Genomic DNA, 17,842 nt, shown 5'->3' on the forward strand with positions numbered 1-17,842 from the left:
GTGCGCAATAAGCAGGGAGGGATGCAACCGCCGCTCTCAGCTCTCATCGTGTATGTGGACGATGTATCCAAGAATGAAAGGATATAAGCCACGATTTGAACTACTGAAAGTAGCTAGCTGACGTGTCGACTGTCTGCTTCTGGAAACTGGAATAATGCGTGCTCCTGAGAATTTCCATGATATTTGACAATGTATGGTGCCCAGCGTTTTGGAATACATGCATGCATGAACATAATCTTTATAAGCTTTTGACCGCAGATATGCTTAAACGTGGGTAGCATATATTTTCAATCGTGTCTTCATACATTTGTGGCTACTTGAGATGATTCTACTAGCCCAATGTGCCAAAGCCAGTCAAAGGAGGACAATAATGCAAAAAAGAAACTCTTCAAGTTTTCCAAATGGATAATATGCTACTGTACCGAATTTGGCAACAAAAGTCATGACATACCATCATATATTAAATACTTTTCTTGATAACGTCTGAAATCAATGGTCAAGGGAGAGTTGACGTCCAAATTGAACAAAGGCAGAATATGTACATACAGAACCTCCTAAGCAGCACCCGCAGCATTTTGATTTACCCTGTTCACTTTTATAAGGTGTTGTAGAAATTTGAGACAACTACAAAACAGCTCAATTTCAGTTGTCCGAAACGACTTATAAAAATGAACGGAGGGAGTACAAAAGGTTACCACGAGCACCAGGGAGGTTAAGCATCCCTTGAACCAGGGTGGGCTGGGCTGGGAGAGCACCTTCAGCTCTAGACAACTGAGTGATGCCGTGTTGCCAATGGCATGCTCAGTAGTGAAGTGGAACTTTCTTTAGGCACTGACTTATGCCTAACATGTCACCACTGCCATGTCATGAATTTATAAACTTCAATTAAGTTATCCAGAACACATGGTGGAAAGTTCACACCAATGATATATTCAACATTGATCAAAGAGATGGTTAACAAAAAAAGATTGTTGAAAAAAAAACAATAGCAATGGTACAGACCTAGAGCATTCTACCATTGGATGGATCTCAACCATCAATTTTCCCTATTTCTGCGGTTTCAGAATCCTATGAACCAAATAGTCCCCACGGCACCACATCTTTTTTTTTTGAAACGGAGGCAAAAGATTTGCCTCTTCAATTAAATAAGGAAGAGTAGAGTTTAGAATTTTACAACGCACTCACAAATAAGCGGCATGACAATTACTCGTACAATATGATGTTCCCTAGCTTTCTTGCGCCAGCAGTAACCCAAAGTTTAGCATCTTCTAAAATGTTGGTTAGGAGGACCGGTGGTGGTGCGCTTTTTTGGTGGAATACTCGGGCATTCCTCTCATTTCAAATGGTCGAAGAAACAAGCATGGTGAGGGAAGCCATTGCGTGGCGGTGAGGGTTGCGGTCGTCGGTTCTTTTTTGCCACCACTCAGTGACGGTTGCTTCTAACTGCCAATCGGAGGTGTCCATGTGCGTGAGCCCAAGCCTGTGGATGATTGATCTCCAGAGCCTAAGCATGTAACGACACTTGACAAAGAGGTGTATCCCCGTTTCTTGTTCTCTTTTGCAAAGCGGGCAAGGGCCACAGTTTGGCCAACCTCGCTTCTCCAGACGATCGGCAGTCCAAATCCTATCTTGCAAAGCCAACCAAGTAAAGAATTGAACCTTTGGAGGTGCCGAAGCCTTCCACACCATGCGGTCCATGGGGGACAGAGTTAGGCCTAAAAATTGCGCTTTGTTGGCGGTGCTCGCCGTGTAGATCCCATTGTTCGCATGCTTCCAGATGATGTTGTCTGCGGCTTGCTCATCGAGGTGGAAGTCTTGCACAAGCATCCAAAGGTTAAAGAATTCCGAAATGTGGTTGACGGAGATGGCAGTGTCATGCTTGATCTTGAGGATCCAAGCGTTCCCCTTCAGAGCCTCACGCACCTTCCAATTCTTTCTCTTCGATGCCTCATAGATTAGAGGTGCAATGTCCTTGGGCTTGCGCGCCAGGAGCCAAGGGGAGTCCCAAAAAGGTGTTTTGGCGCCGTCGCCGACAGTGATAGTCGTAGATGCATAGAAGAACTGGAGGTCCTCTTCAGTGCAGGGGTTGTCAGAGCCAACACATAATCTGCGGGGCTCCTTCCATTCGTACCATAGCCAACGAAGCCGCAACGCCCGTGCAAACTTGTCGGTATCGAGCACCCCAAGGCCACCATAATCTTTTGGTCTGCACACCATTTTCCAGTTGACCTTGCATTTGGCTCCCGTGGTCTTCTACGCACCCGACCAAAGGAAGGCCCTCTCAATCTTGTTGAGTGTATCCAGAATGCCCTGCGGTACAATGAGAGGCGTGATAGAGAAAACTGCTTGGGAGGAGATGACGGACTTGACGAGGGTCGTGCGTCCGATAGCAGTGATGTTTTGGCCATCCCAAGTGGTTAATTTTCTGGCTGCCTTGTCCACCAGGTATTGGAAATCCACCATCTTTAGCTGCCAAACCGAGAGAGGTAAACCTAGGTATTTCACCGGGAAGGAAGCACGGATCACCGGCATATTCCGAAGAATGCGCTCAAGGTCGAGATGGTTGCAACGAATTGGCACGACCGAGCTTTTTTGGAAGTTGGTGCAGAGGCCCGTCACATCACCAAAGCCTCGTAAGATCGCAGCTAGGTTGTCAATGTCCCTCTTGATGGGTGCCACAAACACCACAGCATCATCCGCATACAGGGAGGTTCTCATCACAGCTCCCCGGCCACGAAGCTTATGGAGGAGCCCTTTCCGCGTGGCGAGGTCCAATATCTTATGCAAAGGGTCAATCGCAAGGACAAATAGGAGGGGGGAAAGGGGGTCCCCCTGCCTGAACCCACTCCCGTGCCTGATCGGAGGGTCGGGCACCCCGTTTAGCATGATTCTCGATGAAGCTGAGGAAAGAAGTGCCGCAATCCATGCCCGAAATTTAGGCGGGAACCCTAGCCGTTGCAGGAGCTCAAGAAAGTATCCCCACTTGACCGAATCAAAGGCCTTCTTTATGTCAAGCTTGAGAAGGAGGGCAGAGGTTCTCCTCTTGTGTAGGCGCCGGGCGAAATTCCGAACGTACATGAAATTGTCATGGATGCTTCTTCCCTTGATGAAGGCGCTTTGAGCGTTGGAGACAAGTTCATCCATGTGGGGAGCAAGCCTGAGTGAGAGAACTTTGGCAATGATTTTGGCGATGGCATGAATAAGGCTAATGGGTCTGTAGTCAGGAATGCCTTCTGCACCATCCTTTTTCGGTAGGAGGATAACATTGGCGGAGTTGACCCACTGCAAATTGGAGGTGTGCAATGAGTCGAAACGCTGCACAACCCTCATGACTGTATGCTTGATGATTCCCCAACATTTCTTGAAAAACATCCCCGTGAAGCCATCCGGTCCAGGCGCCTTATCACTAGGCATCTCTTTAATGGCAATCCAGACCTCGTCTTCTGTGATGCTATCATCAAGGTCTTGCAAATCATGAGGCTCGGTGCCAAGCTCCTCCCAATTGAAATCTTTGTTGCTCGTACCTCTCCTCCCCATAACCTTAGAGAAGTGGTCATGTATGATCTTCTCTTTTTCTTCATGCTCAGTCACCCAGCCATTATCGTGTTTAATCCGGTGAATGTGATTTTTTCGTCTGCGGGCATTAATACGCCGATGGAAGAACTTGGTGTTGGCATCCCCGTCCCTCAAGTTGGTAATCCTAGCACATTGACTTTTTCTGGCCCGTTCAAGCACAGCCAAGCTAATCACCCTGCGCTTGAGCCTAGAGCGAAGGTCACGCTCCTTCGGGGATAGAGATCTTTGCTCTTGTGCGGTATCTAACCGGAGGATGACGAGAAGTGCTGCATGAAGTTGTATGCTGGCATTGGAGAATAGCTTCTTGCTCCACTCAGACAGACGGAGCGCTGTTTTTTTAGTTTACTGTGCAAAATGAGGAACGGCTCTGTGTGGCTCACGCGCTCGCCCCACGCCTTTTGGACCACTTCGTTGAAACCGGGCAGAGATACCCAAAAGTTCTCGAATTTGAAGGACCGTGGTCTCCTAGGCCCCTTGGCATCGGCAAGCAGAAGAGGGCAGTGGTCGCGGAGGGAAGACGATAGGGCATGCAACACATGTGTGTTGAAGGTCGTGTCCCACTCGGCGTTACAGAAAAAGGAGTCTAGCTTGCACAGAGTTGGGTTGTCCCGCTCATTACTCCAAGTGAAGCGCCTGTTCTGAAGGTGAATTTCCTTGAGTTCACACGATTGCAGGGTTGTGCGGAATCGGTTGATTCTACTCCGATTTACATTTCTTTTGTTTTTGTCACACGCCCGGTAGATTTGGTTGAAGTCCCCAACGGCGAGCCAGGCAAGGCCCGACAAAGGCTTGTGGGAGGCAAGCTCAGCGAAGAAGGAATCTTTGCTCGCGGAGTCAGTGGGACCGTAGACGGTTGCTAACTTGAAGTACACACCGGTTGCGCGGATTCAGACCTTGCCAGAGAGGCAGAAGGCCGAAATTGTGATGTTAGTGATCTCGAGAATGCTGTCATCCCACAACAGAAGAATCCCTCCCCTGGTTCCCGTCGCCGGGCGCTGCGCAAATTTTTTAAGTCTGTTACCACCCAGGGAGGAGGCGACAAACATATCTATATTATCAAGCTTTGTCTCTTGTAAACACACAATTTGGCACGATGAGGTCGCAATTGTTGCACTCACAGTAGCCCTCCTATCCGGGCAATTTAAACCCCGCACATTCCAGCTGAGGGTGTTGACGAGTTGCATTGTCATGAAGCACAACGAACATCACGTTGTTTAGTACAGAAGCCGAAAGAGAGCAAAACAGCATGGCCATGAAGACACTTCCCAGAGGCAAGAAAGCACTGGAGGGAAACTACCCAAAAGCATAAGCACGTACTGAAGACATAACCCACACGCACTACACGGACGGCACAAGCGCCATCCAACCACATACAAGGTAGTTTGCTTAACATCTGAAACTAAAACAGCCCTTACGAACTAGCATGGCGTTCAGGCCGCTGACGGCTGCGATCCTTGGTTGTCCTGAGCCGCAACACCATCTTGGGCCAACTCCAGAGCCCCGGCACCGCCATGATCAATTAGAGCATCTTCGATGTCGTTGACGGCCGAGTCGTCGAGGTGGAAGAACTCTCTCATTGCCAGAATCACTTCAGGGGCTAGCTGCTCCTTGAACTTGGCCGTGAACTCGTCAAGAATGGCTTCAGTCACGTCCTCTTCATTTTTGGTGATTCCCATCGTCCGGCAAACGAGCTTCTCTGCACCACATCTTTTGACGTTACATTGTGATGTCACTGACTTCATAATTCTAGTATCTAGACCATCAGATGAAAGAAGAATATAGACAAGATGGCATAAAATACTGAATCCTAGGGAAACTAAAACACACAAGTTAGTGATAGAAGCTGTTGGTAGCACCACAGTAAAAATGCAAGAATTTTTCTGTAGTATTAGGTGCATGGCATAGTTATCATAGAGACAAAGAAAATATCAATGTGGTGGGCTTAATGGGATTTTTTCTTTGAAATTGTATACAAAGTAGACCATAGGAAAAGTTCCTATGGTTTCTAATCCTAAGAAGGTAACAAGCTCTTTAGGAAAATTTCTACAGAATTGAGTCCTCCAGAATTCCTACGAAATTCTTTTGAATCAAACCAATGTTCACACCGAGAATCCAGTAAGCTCCGTGGAGGGAGAGCTCCTACCTTAGGTGTGCATTTTCCAGTCACAGAGAACAAATTGTGACGATATGCAGGTAGACATCAGTCAGTAGTCACAGTTGCAATCTGCATCAAGGTGTCGTACCAAGGACAATGCCAGTTTATCTGCCTACAATTCAGAGATACACTAAGTACCTTGCAACACGCATAAGATATGGCAGCAACCAAAATTAATCAGAATTTAAAATCGTTAGACATGTACTATCTAGTAAAGCTAGATCTTCCTTCAACTGTCAATCTTTGCAATCCCAGCTTGATACGGAGGTCATGATATCTCAGCCCACCAGCCATTGGATTAGATAATGCTTTGAATTCTTTGACCAGATCACCTTTATAGTACCAGGACAACATTGCCTGGTCATCATTCAATTAGTAAACGCGAACCGTTGGAGCTACGTAGATAATGCCTAGTGGAATGAAAAGCAATAGCCAATATAAGCCCATGCTTCGGTATTATATAACCCATATTTTGCTACTAATGTGCATGCTTCGTCAAAAGCCTGTGTACCTCTGATAATTAGTTAATGCCTCTGTGCTGACTCGTACTTTATCATCTTTGCAACCGATTTGCCACAGCCTAACGACCTTGGCTGACTAATCCATGATGCTAAGAGGCGCCTCACAAGAACTTGTTTATGAAAAAGGAATCCACGTTTCAGATACTCATTGAGCAGGAAACACACCTGGTGACAGCAGCCTCACTATACTAATCATTATAAATGCATTGGTCTGGTATGATCATGCAGATCACCATCAATTAGATTCACAAGTCAAGCATAGTAAATAGGAGGGGATCTTACTGAACACGTTCCTGTCATTTTTCACATTTTCATAGGCTGCAAGTGGCTACCACACCTTGGTATTTCAAGAACAGCCTTTCTCCTTTTACTCTCCTTTTGCCTGTGAATTGAAACATTTCATTAGGTACAGAAAGTCAACCACCAAACCCAGTAGATTCCTAATGCTCAATAAACTTTATGCCATGAGATCATCTTCATTTCTCATATTCCATTTCTTACCTGAATAATTGAATTCAGTCACTGTACAATATTTCTTCAGATATTTCTAACTAGGTACACATTTCCATTTTTCTTTGTGGACCTTCACACCACCTTTGCAACTTTCACAAAGAATGACGACCAGTTTCAAATTCTAACTGCCAAAGTGAACATTTCATTGACCATATGGAGGTTGGATCTTTAAGGGCCACATATTCAGGTCAACTGGAATAGAAGCCATCCTTACCATGAAGGTAACAACATGGACGCGGAACACCTCTTGCTAATTTGCAACACCATGCAGAAAGAGCAAGGCATTTTCCTTCTGTAGTTAGCCACTAGATGATGACAGAACACAAAGCCAAACCAAAGGAACTATGGAAGGGAGCAAAGAAATGCCGACCCACAATGAACCACCAACCAGAAAAGATTCATCAAATGAGGACGTTTCCAATCAACACCCTTCATCATAGATATAATGGAGCGAACAAAAGAGGTGAAGTGGTTGATAAAGGTGCCCAGCAATCACATATCCTCCATTACTAGGTTGTTCAAACATATGAATTAAATGATACTCCCTCTGTAAACTAATATAAGAGCGTTTAGATCACTACTTTAGTATTCTAAACGCTCTTATATTAGTTTACGGAGGGAGTAGCTTACATTACTGTAACAATATCAACACTATGTGCAACCAAAATTCATTTGATATCTAGTATGGTCTAAATATTAATTTGGCAACAACCATTTTCTGAATTCATGTGAGAAAACACCCACCTCCATTGTTTACCAAGACCATCACTAGCTAAACACTTGAGTATCTAGCATGCCATATGTATTGCATCCTTGGATGAATGTGCGCCAAATAATAGTACTCGGGCGGAAAGGCATGCCTCTAATCACAGAGTCAGCTTGCTTTAAATGACCACACTTGCATAGCATGTCCACCACACAAATGTAATGCTCCATCCCAGCTTCAGTTGAGTAATCAGCTTCCATACGTTTGAATATCTCCATTCCCTCCTGCACAAGTCCTCCATGTCTACAAGCTGAAAGGACTGCCAGAATTGCTACCTTGTCAGGTTTCACAGCAGCCTCTTCCATAGCTTTAAACCATGCCAGGGCCTTACGAGAAAAACCGTTAAGTGCAAGGCCTGAAATCACAGCTGTCCATGAGATTACGTTCCTATCTTCCATTTCCTCAAAGGCTTTCAGACAGTCTTCAATTCTACCACATTTAGCATACATATCTAGCAACATATTATTAGTACGAGTGTCTGAGCACCCATAACTGGTCTTGGTGATTACCCCATGCACCAGCCTACCAAGAACAAGGCTGTTAACTTTTGTACAAATACTCAGCAAGCTGACAGCTACATAGTTATCAAAATGATGCCCCAAAATTCTCATCTGTCTGAAATGTCCAAAAGCTTCAGCATAATCACCATTCCTTGCACAAGCAGTAATAAGTATGCTCCATGAAATAGTATCACTCGTTTTCGGATGTAAGAGTAGCTCCTTGGTCTCTTGGTACATGTGAGCTCTATTATATGCCCCAGCTAAAACATTCATGGAGACATTACAGGAGTCAGGATCCAATGTAACTCCATAAGCGAGGGCATCAGAAACAAAGCCATGTGAGACATAGGAAGATATAATAGCACTTGAAACATAGTCATTACCGTCATAACCCAGTTTTATGACCAATGAGTGAATCTGATGCACATCCAACAGTGATGGATCCTTGAGCAAGGAAGAAAAGGTAAATTCATTTGGGCTAATCCCTGATTGCAACATATCTCTCAGAATCATAAACAGAGTTGGAAAATCACCATCTGACTTGATAGAAAGCAGAGCATTCCAACATGCAGTGCTCTTATGAGGAACCTCTTTGAGTACTTTAAGAGCGTCCCTCCTACCAACACATTTGTTGTAGAAATCAACCAGTGAAGTACTCACAAATACTGTCGTGTTGAGGTTATGCTTGATAGATTTGGCGTGAACAGACTTCCCATGCTCCTGTGCATTTATACTGGTGCCAGCGTAAAGAACACTGGAAAATGTAGTTTCATCTGGAGAAACACCCTGACGATGCATCGCTGAGAAAAGCTCAAAAGCTCTCCCTGGGAAGTTACTCCTAGCGAAAGCAGTGATCATTGTATTCCACGAAACCACATCTCTGAACATCAAACCATTAAATAGCTTCTCTGCCGCGCAAACTGTGCCACGAGTACAGTAACAATTCAGCAACGAGTTAGCAACTGCCGAGAAGGAATCCATTGCGGTTTTGATGGCAAGCCCATGAACTGGGTCCGGTGACACAAGTGCAGGAAAGACCGCAACGAGAGAGCCTTCAGACAAGCCATCGCTGCTCCTCACGAGTTCCCTGAACCAAAACACGGCGTCCTGGACATGCCCATGCTGCGCGAACGAAGAGACGAGACAGTTCCAGGTGACGACGCTCCGTGCGGGCATTTCGCCGAACAGGTCGAGCGCCTCGCCGAACCGTCCGTGCCGCGCGAAGAAGCCCAACAGCGCCGTCCCGGAGTACGGGTCGCTATGGAGCAGGCCGCGCTTGAGGATGTGCGGGTGCAGCTGCGCGGCGCGGCGGGGGCACACGGAGGGCGAGGAGAGGATCGGCGCGAAGGTGAACGCGGTCGGGGCGACGCCCGCGGCGAGCATGCGCGCGAGCAGCGAGAAGGCGTCGGCCGCGCGGCCGGCGCGGGCGCGGGAGGCGATGAGGGAGTTGAAGAGGGAAGGGGGCAGCGGCGGGTCCGGGTTCGGCATTCCGTCGTGCGGGAGGTGGGCATGGCGTGAGGCGAGCAGAGGACCGATCGACCGAGGCCGTCGAGTCGGGCGGGAGTCGGGAGAACGGGCGGCTGCGATGGTGAATGCGAGCTGTGTTGGCGTGGAGGGGGTTCAACTGTGGCTGGCCGGAGTGGAACAAGTTGGTGGAAGTTGGCCTCTCCGGCTCCGGCCGCCGAGGGCAAGGGAAGAGCGCTGGAGAAGAGGACCGCCGGAAAATGCTATTTGACGCTGAAGCGGCCAAACATAGCTCTATTCATACGCAGAGCTATGGGCCGGTTTTGTTCTTTTTATTCCTTTTCTGTTTCTTTTTTTCCTGTTCCTTATTTTACTTTTCCCTTTTTTTTCATTTAAAAACGTGCTTTTTAAGGAAATCTCATGAACATTTTTAAATTCAGGAAGTTTTTTTTATTTCGTAAACTTTTTTCAATCCGTGAAAATTTTTAAATACATGGAATTATTTTCAAATTCAAGAAAATCCTAAACATTTTCCAAAATTTTGAACTTTTTTCTTCAAATTCATGTTCTCTAACTCGAAATCATTAGTTGAGGAGTACTCGTTACAAAGATCACTCCCTTCTCCCCATGTTGCGACAAGTGGCGCGCTGCATGTGCGTCACTTGTCACAACCTGGGAGTTTTCTTTTTTTTTCGTAGATCCGTTTATTCAAAATGTTTTATCTCTTAAACCGTGCGTCCAAATCTCAAACCGTTTTCACCGTTGGATTCCTCGCGTCGAGATCTTCAAAACTATATCCCATGTTGATAGGTTTTTGACGAACTTTTTTTTCACCAAAAAAACCAGACGAAAAAACCAAACCAGGAGCATGGGTTTTTTCTCTTTTCAAAAGAGGCACGCCCGTGCCTCTTGCGAAAGCACAACTGTGCCTCTTGCAGAAGCAAAAAAGAAACATAAAACACGTTTTTTCCCGTTTCCGAGAGGCACGGCCATGACTCTCATGAAATCACAACCGTGCCTCTCGCGGAAGCAAAATCATGCCTCTCGCGGAAGAGAAAAAGATAAAAAAAAATGCGTTTTTTTTAAAGCGCAACCATGCCTCTCACGGAAGTAAAACCGTGCCTCTCACGAAAGGAAAAAAACAGAAATTACGTTTTTTTTTCGTTTCCGAGAGGCACGGCCGTGACTCTCGCGAAAGCACAACCGTGTCTCTCGCGGAAGCAAAACCGTGCCTCTTGCGGAAGGAAAAGAAACAGAAAACGCGTTTTTTTTGTTTCTGAAAGGCACGGCTGTGACCCTCGCGAAAGCAAAACCGTACCTTTCGTGGAAGAAAAAATAGAAAACGCATTTTTTTCGTTTTCGAAAGGCCGTGACTCTCGCGAAAGCACAAACGTGCCTCTCGCGGAAGCAAAACCGTGACTCTTGTGAAAGAAAAAAAACATGTTTTTCGTGCAATTTTTTTTGAATTTTTTTGACCCAAAAGCTAAGGAAAACCGAATCGTCAAAAAAACCCGAAAAGGCAATTTAAAAAGTCGAAAACGTGTGCGGAAAAAAAATAAAAAATCGAAGGGAGCGTCCAGAGCGCGCACGTGACGGTCGGCTGAAAGCGCGCCATGTGACGCTGATCGTTGCGAGGCTTCCGAAAAAGGGCTCGTTAACTAATTGCTCTCTTTCTAACTTAAGAAGCTTTCCAACTAATAAAAAACATTTATCTGCTGGCTGGAGAGGCTTCGAGCGAGCACTGGCTACTATTTAGGCGCCATAAGCATCAAATAAGAGCTCGCAGAACCGCCATCCCAGTGACTGGTGTATCTTTGGACTTTGGAGGCCCATGGAGGCGTCCTTTCCCCCATATTGGGCTCTAATTTGTTGGGTCAGGCCATGGACCCAATTTCTTTAAAATTTATACGATGTTGTACTTATTTAAACTGAAATTACTAATTGAGGGATACCTTTTGCAAAGGTCACTCTCACCTCCTTTCGTTGTGACAAGTGACGCACTACATGTGTGTCACTTGTCGCAATTAGACGGTTTTGGTGGGATGAAATCCCACCAGAGAGAGGGTGGGTTTATTTGTCTTTTTTTGTAGATTAGGTTTTCAAAGTGATTTATCTCTCGAACGGTGCGTCCAAATCGTGAACCGTTTCCACTATTGTGTTTTGCGTGTCAAAACTCGACTCCATGTTGATAGATTTGAAGAACTTTTTTTGATCGAAATACATGCTCTAAAACTATACTAACACGTCCTTCAAAACTTGCACTAACTGGCTTCACTTTTTGTGGGGAAGCATAGTTGTGGTTATATAGTTTTGCTTTCACGCGAGAACAACAACTGTGCTTCACTATCAGGGAAGTACACTTGTGTTTTTTCACACGAGCAGCACATTTGTGCTTTCACACAAGAAGCGCAATTGTGCTTTCCGGCGGAGCCACAACTCTGCTCCGAGCTCGTGACAGGTAAGAAAAACAAAGAAACAAAAAACAGGAAAACCCAAAAACCAAGAAAAACACAAAAATGAAGAAATGAAGAAAAAATGTTGCGTTGTGGAAGCAGCCAGCACATGCCACATGGTGGCGCTTGGACGGGCCACATGGCATGCTGGGCCAGTCCCGCGCTAGCAAAAGTGCCCCACACAAGGGGCGCCCTCCAATTAGTTGTTCCCTATTAAAACATATTTGTACAAAATAGTTATAAATTGAAATTTTGGTTCAAAATATATTGATTACTTAAACTTTGCTAGAAAACCTAATTCATATTGTACTATTAGTGTGGGGAGAAAGAGTATCTAGCTAGGGACATACTTTGATGAAAACGAGAGAGTAAGCATTGATCCTGTATCTAACACACTATACCCTAAAGTAACTGTATTCACTAAATCATGCATTCTATATTGTATATGAAATAAGATTTTTTTTTTGGCATTTTGGTTGTTTAATATGGTGAAAATGCATCTCTTAGATAATCTTACCGAGGTTTTGATGCTTTATAACAGAACCATTGAGCGAACTAACATTTTTATTGAATATTTAAGATTAGCCAATGGCTTTAAAGTGGAACATCAAACTTGATGAAAGATCCGAAACCCAAAGTCCTAGAGAAACCACTCTACCCATCTCAATTCTCAATTTCACTAGATTAGGGTGCATTAGATGTTCAATACTATTGTGTCAACTAGCAAGGTGCACCCAAAAAGCACTTTATCCGGGCATCTAGGTGAGTTTTGTGTGTGCAGCCACATTTACCTTTCTCCCTACGGATATTAGTTGGTGGTACTGCGGGGTATAAGAAGTTTTAAAAATATATTCTTGAGAGAATAGTGTTCCACATTTTGAACAACAGAGTTATGACCGGCTACAAGATAAATAAAATTGAAAGACCAAAGGCCTATCTTAGGGCATCTTCAAGGGTATGTATCTAATTACATCCTCTGCTTGAATGTGAACGTCCCTACTTGTCCAGATTTTTAGTGGTACCCAAGAGCGTCCCTTACTTGTTTGATTTTTTGTCAAACTGAAATTTTCACATTTTCAACATTCAACAACAATTCAATGTTAGATATAGCGTGCATTCAACAACAACAAAAATCAAAAATTATGCATGACAAACAATTCAACAAAAGTTCATAATACATATTCAATAGACTGAGTGAATCGATGTTCACCACGATTTCCATGGCGCACATTGATGTTGCTATGCATCATGCGAACCCACTTCGCCGCATTCGCATACATGATGCTAGTGTCGATTGATGCCCTCTTTGCAACAATGTTCTCAAGTTCTCAAGTTCAACCTTTTTTGATTGTATCTTCATGAATTCTTGGAACCTCTCTTCCTTCTTTATTTTATTTTTGCACTTGGTATCTATTTGTTGGACATGATGGTCCTAGCATGGGGATGGGTGGGGGTTCGGGTGAGGTCCAGGTGGGGATGGGGTGTCCATACCTACGTAGCGAACAATTCAGATGTCCACCATTTATGCCCTTCATTTGACACGAGAGTGGGGGATTCTGGATAGTCCGGGCAATTAGGGGAGCCCCTTTGATTATTTATTTTTGTCGGAAAACACAAGAGAAAAGGGGAGCATCTTTTTTTAAAGCACAACACATGCATAGACGCGCACAAATTCACACTACCCCTATAAGCATCTCATAGTTGACGGACACATTTTACCACTCAAACATAACATCGGTAAGCTTAAAATAAACCCAGGAAACATGTGTGTACCCGAGTCTAGTTTGTAACTTGAACTCGGATGGATTGATCCCACACAAGAATCTAATCATCTGAAGTATACTTAGTTTGTGCTCGGGGTACAAGAAGAGGGAGGGTTATTGGAACCGGGCTCGGCCTCTTAAATTAATTATCTTTTCACCAAGGAGTGAGTACAACCATACATCTATATCAAAGTTCCACACTGCGTATCTTATCTATCTATCCTTAAGGGCAGCAATACAACATTGTGTACAGTAAACTATCATCAGTATCTTTGACAATATCACGTAGCCATTATGAAAATGCCGTCCTACTATCCAGTGAATATTAATTATGGAATGCACGGGAAGGCGTAAGTTCGGGGACGGCTTGACCAGTCTCTTGCTAGCTAGCTTAATAGGCCATTAGTTGTTACTTTTTTTTGAGGGAAAGTTGTTACTTTGTTGGGCTACAAAACCTCGCTATCTTGTTGGGCCATGTATGTTTTCGGGGCAAACGGACAATGGCCGGTGCAATCGGCCATTCAAAACCTCACCTTTTGTTTCTATCATCTTATCACCCTAATTCCAATCTTAAATTTTTTTTTGGCCACACCTAATTCTGCCATGCATGCATCAAGATAACTGCATTTATGCTTCTGTAGATAGCGGAGTAACATGCACTCATGCTGCATCTTCTTAAATGATGCTGTCAGTTGGCAGATCAATGCAGGCTACTAGCTAGTGGACGCTCTTTTGTGTTCTTTTTAGCCGACCTGGTAGTACAAACAGTGCAATGTTGATGTTGTTGTCCTCGCTAATGTTAGGTAGCCTGATTGTATACACATTGGCGATGCTCCCGATACGGATGAGGATATGCTAGACATGGAGAATTTGGGCGACACATTGGCGACGGGATTATATAGAACTGGTTTTTAGCCAATTTTTAGTAAAATCGGTTTTATCAATTGTTATATGTGTAACCAGCTTATGAAAAAAGATGTTTGGACTAGAAAAAACTTAGGATCAATTTGTCACGTTCCTTGTTTGGTTTGGATAGGCTTTTCGCCCACATGCATCAACGAGTTTGTTGAGAAAAGGACGGGCGTAAAGAAAAAGTTAGTGTCGAGTATATGCATATTGCGTTTTTAGAAAAACAACTAATCTTCATTTTTCCATATACCCGAAATCTTGGATTATGGAAAACCAGATTTTCTATATTCACGGATTAGATAGAGTTGCCAAACAGGATTTTAGTTTGTTATGTCATTTTCCTAATTTGTGGAGAACCAGTTCTCTACATATCACGTATCCAAACAACGCGTAAGGGATGGAAACAAGATTGCTAATGGGGTCTGTGCCCCTAGCGTGTCCGGCCCCGAAGGTGCGTGGGAACCCACAGGCGGCCCCTGGACCTTCCCTTTTGCAGGAGTTCATCCCTCATAAAGTTGCCTTCGCCTGATGTTTTCTAGATTTATTTAGTTTGGGAAGGTCCTGGAATCACCAACACAAAAGAATGCAATTCTGCCCTTTGAAAATTTATTAGTAGGTTGGTCAAAAAATTATAAAGTATTGCATAAGATGATAAGAAATATGCAAGAAAAGTTAGAAAGTTATAGATACGGATGCATCAAGGCTCAAGACAAAAGGGTGTGTACCAAAAAAGTGGGGCAACGATCGAGGTCAGAGCAAGACGCGAGTGCAAAAAGGCCAGGTATTTCGGTGTTGTCGATGTTCTGAGTCTCACAGTATCGTCGAATGACGACTAATTTGTTTAGAGGGGATGCAAGTGGTGGATCAAGATGGTAGCACACAAAACACGTGATCTACCTAGGTTCAGACCCTCCCTGCTGAGGTAACACCCTAGTCCTGTCTGCTTGTGTTGCATTGCTCGAGTGCTCACCGACAATCAGGAAGATCACTCGAGATTTTGTCTTGGGTGTGACAGCCGAGGAGGAGGAAGGGGCAGGTGGAAACCCTAGCACTAGATGGCCCTAGAGAATCTTGGACCCCCCCCCCCCCCCCCCGAGAGTTGTCGTAACTTGCCTTATATACCTAGCCGAGCTACGGTTACATGATTCAGGCCATACTAAAGGTGGGCTCCTGCCACCAGGTTGAGTCGGACCCTGTTATGCCCTAGTAGGTTAGTGCTGCCTTGACTCCCAAGCAGACGTGGCATCCACCTTTTCACCTAGGCGTGATTGGCTGATTCTCATGCTCGGAGATAACTTTGGCAGCCCTTTGCCTGGCTAGCAGTACCCAAGTGTCATATCCTTGTCAGGCATGGTCGGAGAGATTTGGGAACTTGACTACATCATAAACAAGATCCTCCATGTTCCGTGTTTGATAGGTGAAAGATGTTGATTTCAATATTGAAGATCACGACCTCTCTGCGGTGGTTTTACCTCCACCGACCACTAGTGTGTCTAAGCAAGTCAAATAGACCCCTCCAAAAGATGAGCTATGTGCATTGGACGAAGTATGTTATTTAGTTGTAGTATGATTACATTTAGTTGAAGTATGCCATTATTGTATATTGATCATCATTGTAAATGTTGCTTATACTAAGAAAAATGAGAGCGGAATTGCCGAGGTGACAAAGAAAGATGTGCCAGATGGCGCCAAATAAAAAGTAAAAGTAAATAATGATGAGTGAGAGAAGGAGCAACACCACTTTTCTCTGTAAGAAACATAAAGTTTATTGCACCGATGAATTTACTTCATTGCATTGTAAATTTATTTTTTTAAATAGCTTCATGGCATCATCATACTACATGGGGAACGTATCTTATAGGACTTGGCTTGTATATTTACTCTAATGATGAGCCCTCAAGTTGTTTAGGTCTTTGTGAGCAACCAAGTTAGATGCACCGCACTTAGGCCATTGGAGAGATCCTTAGTCACTTTTGTATGAATGCACACATACAATATGGTAACACTATAATATGTTATGATAAAAGATGGAGGGATGCAGGAATGAAAAAAACTCACGGGTTTAGAGTTATATGATCTATGGGAGTATGATGAGCCTATAACTTAAATCTAGGGTTGGGTTTACCTTAAAAAAAATCAATAGATAGTCGTGTTGGTCATTGGGAATTCAATCATAAGTACATGTGTTGTTTAACCACATTGTGAGATAATCCTGAGGTAAGATTGTACATAAATCACATTGGTAGAATAGTGAGATGCATATTTTACACTGTCTCTAGACTTTGTCCATAAAATATGGGAAGAAGTTACATAAACACCTATCAACTTAAGTTCTAGTAAAGTAGACAATGTAAGTTCATAGAGGTTGTGTAAGTGGCATGCATGACTGGAGAGGATAGAAGGCCAACCTACTTGCTCCTTAGGTGTTTGACAGTCATTACTTCCACATCCATATTGAAAGTGCTACAATAATCTCTTCCATTTGAGGGTATCAACCGGACCTTCTAACATGAGCCCTATAAACTTCATGGTCTTCTCAAAATGGGCCTATGTACTCCCACAAGCCTGGTAATGCCATTGGAGACATGCACAATTTTGACATATGGAAACCTTAAAGAAGTGTTCGAAGAGATAGAGCATGAATATGTTGTTTAGCTTATGACTAACAATGGGTTAGACTTCAAGAAAGCTTGTCTTCAACATGTTGCATAGTATCCTCATATTCCATGGCAGTCTTCTATGGTTCATACAGTTAACCTCATTTGAAGAGATTGGATGGTTTTCAGAGATTGATGCGGTATAAGAGGATCTCTGGATCATTGTGAAATTATTTTACTTTGCGTGCTAAATACATAAGTAAATTGGTACAAAGTTGGTGTGACCTACCACCACAAGATTTTAAACTAACTTTATGATCCCACGAAGCTTCTGAGATAAGCAATAGAAATTCAAGCGTGGATGACATCTCGGGAGTGGACAAAAAGTAGTTAAGAGTTGAGAGCTTGGTTATGTCTACACATGCGCTTGCTTGATAAGTGGAAATATAGTACTTGGATTTCAGAAGTGGTGGTGCGGTGCTTCTCTTTTCCATCATATAGACATTTCATGCTTCCTACCAACTTATACACATTTGGATCTCCGGCAGAGGTGATTGGGTCTTGATACGGTGGTGAAACTGGTGTGGTGGATGATCGGTTCTGGTGTTGTTAGTAGTAGTCGGTG

At 44.1% G+C, this 17,842-nt stretch overlaps 1 protein-coding gene across 3 annotated transcripts; it reads right to left on the reverse strand.

Moving 5' to 3' along the window:
• Positions 1-368: 368 nt before the first annotated feature.
• LOC125544829 (pentatricopeptide repeat-containing protein At3g58590) lies at positions 369-9,773 on the reverse strand. 3 transcript variants are annotated; one of them, XM_087547540.1, is made up of 5 exons: positions 7,510-9,773; positions 6,243-6,634; positions 5,720-6,141; positions 696-856; positions 369-624 (listed from the first exon to the last, which is right to left on the reverse strand). In XM_087547540.1, exon 1 carries the CDS (start codon positions 9,517-9,519, stop codon positions 7,534-7,536), a length of 1,986 nt encoding a protein of 661 aa, XP_087403666.1. In that variant the 5' UTR covers positions 9,520-9,773; the 3' UTR covers positions 369-624; positions 696-856; positions 5,720-6,141; positions 6,243-6,634; positions 7,510-7,533. The 3 variants fall into 3 exon arrangements, with proteins under 3 accessions (XP_087403666.1, XP_087403665.1, XP_087403667.1); XM_087547539.1 differs by having other exon boundaries at positions 5,720-6,634; XM_087547541.1 differs by lacking the exons at positions 369-624; positions 696-856 and adding an exon at positions 4,600-5,272 and having other exon boundaries at positions 5,720-6,634.
• Positions 9,774-17,842: the final 8,069 nt, after the last annotated feature.

Source organism: Triticum urartu, chromosome 3A (genome assembly GCF_056163025.1).
Source record: "Triticum urartu cultivar PI428250 chromosome 3A, HENAU_Tu73, whole genome shotgun sequence".
Taxonomy (NCBI): Eukaryota; Viridiplantae; Streptophyta; class Magnoliopsida; order Poales; family Poaceae; genus Triticum; species Triticum urartu.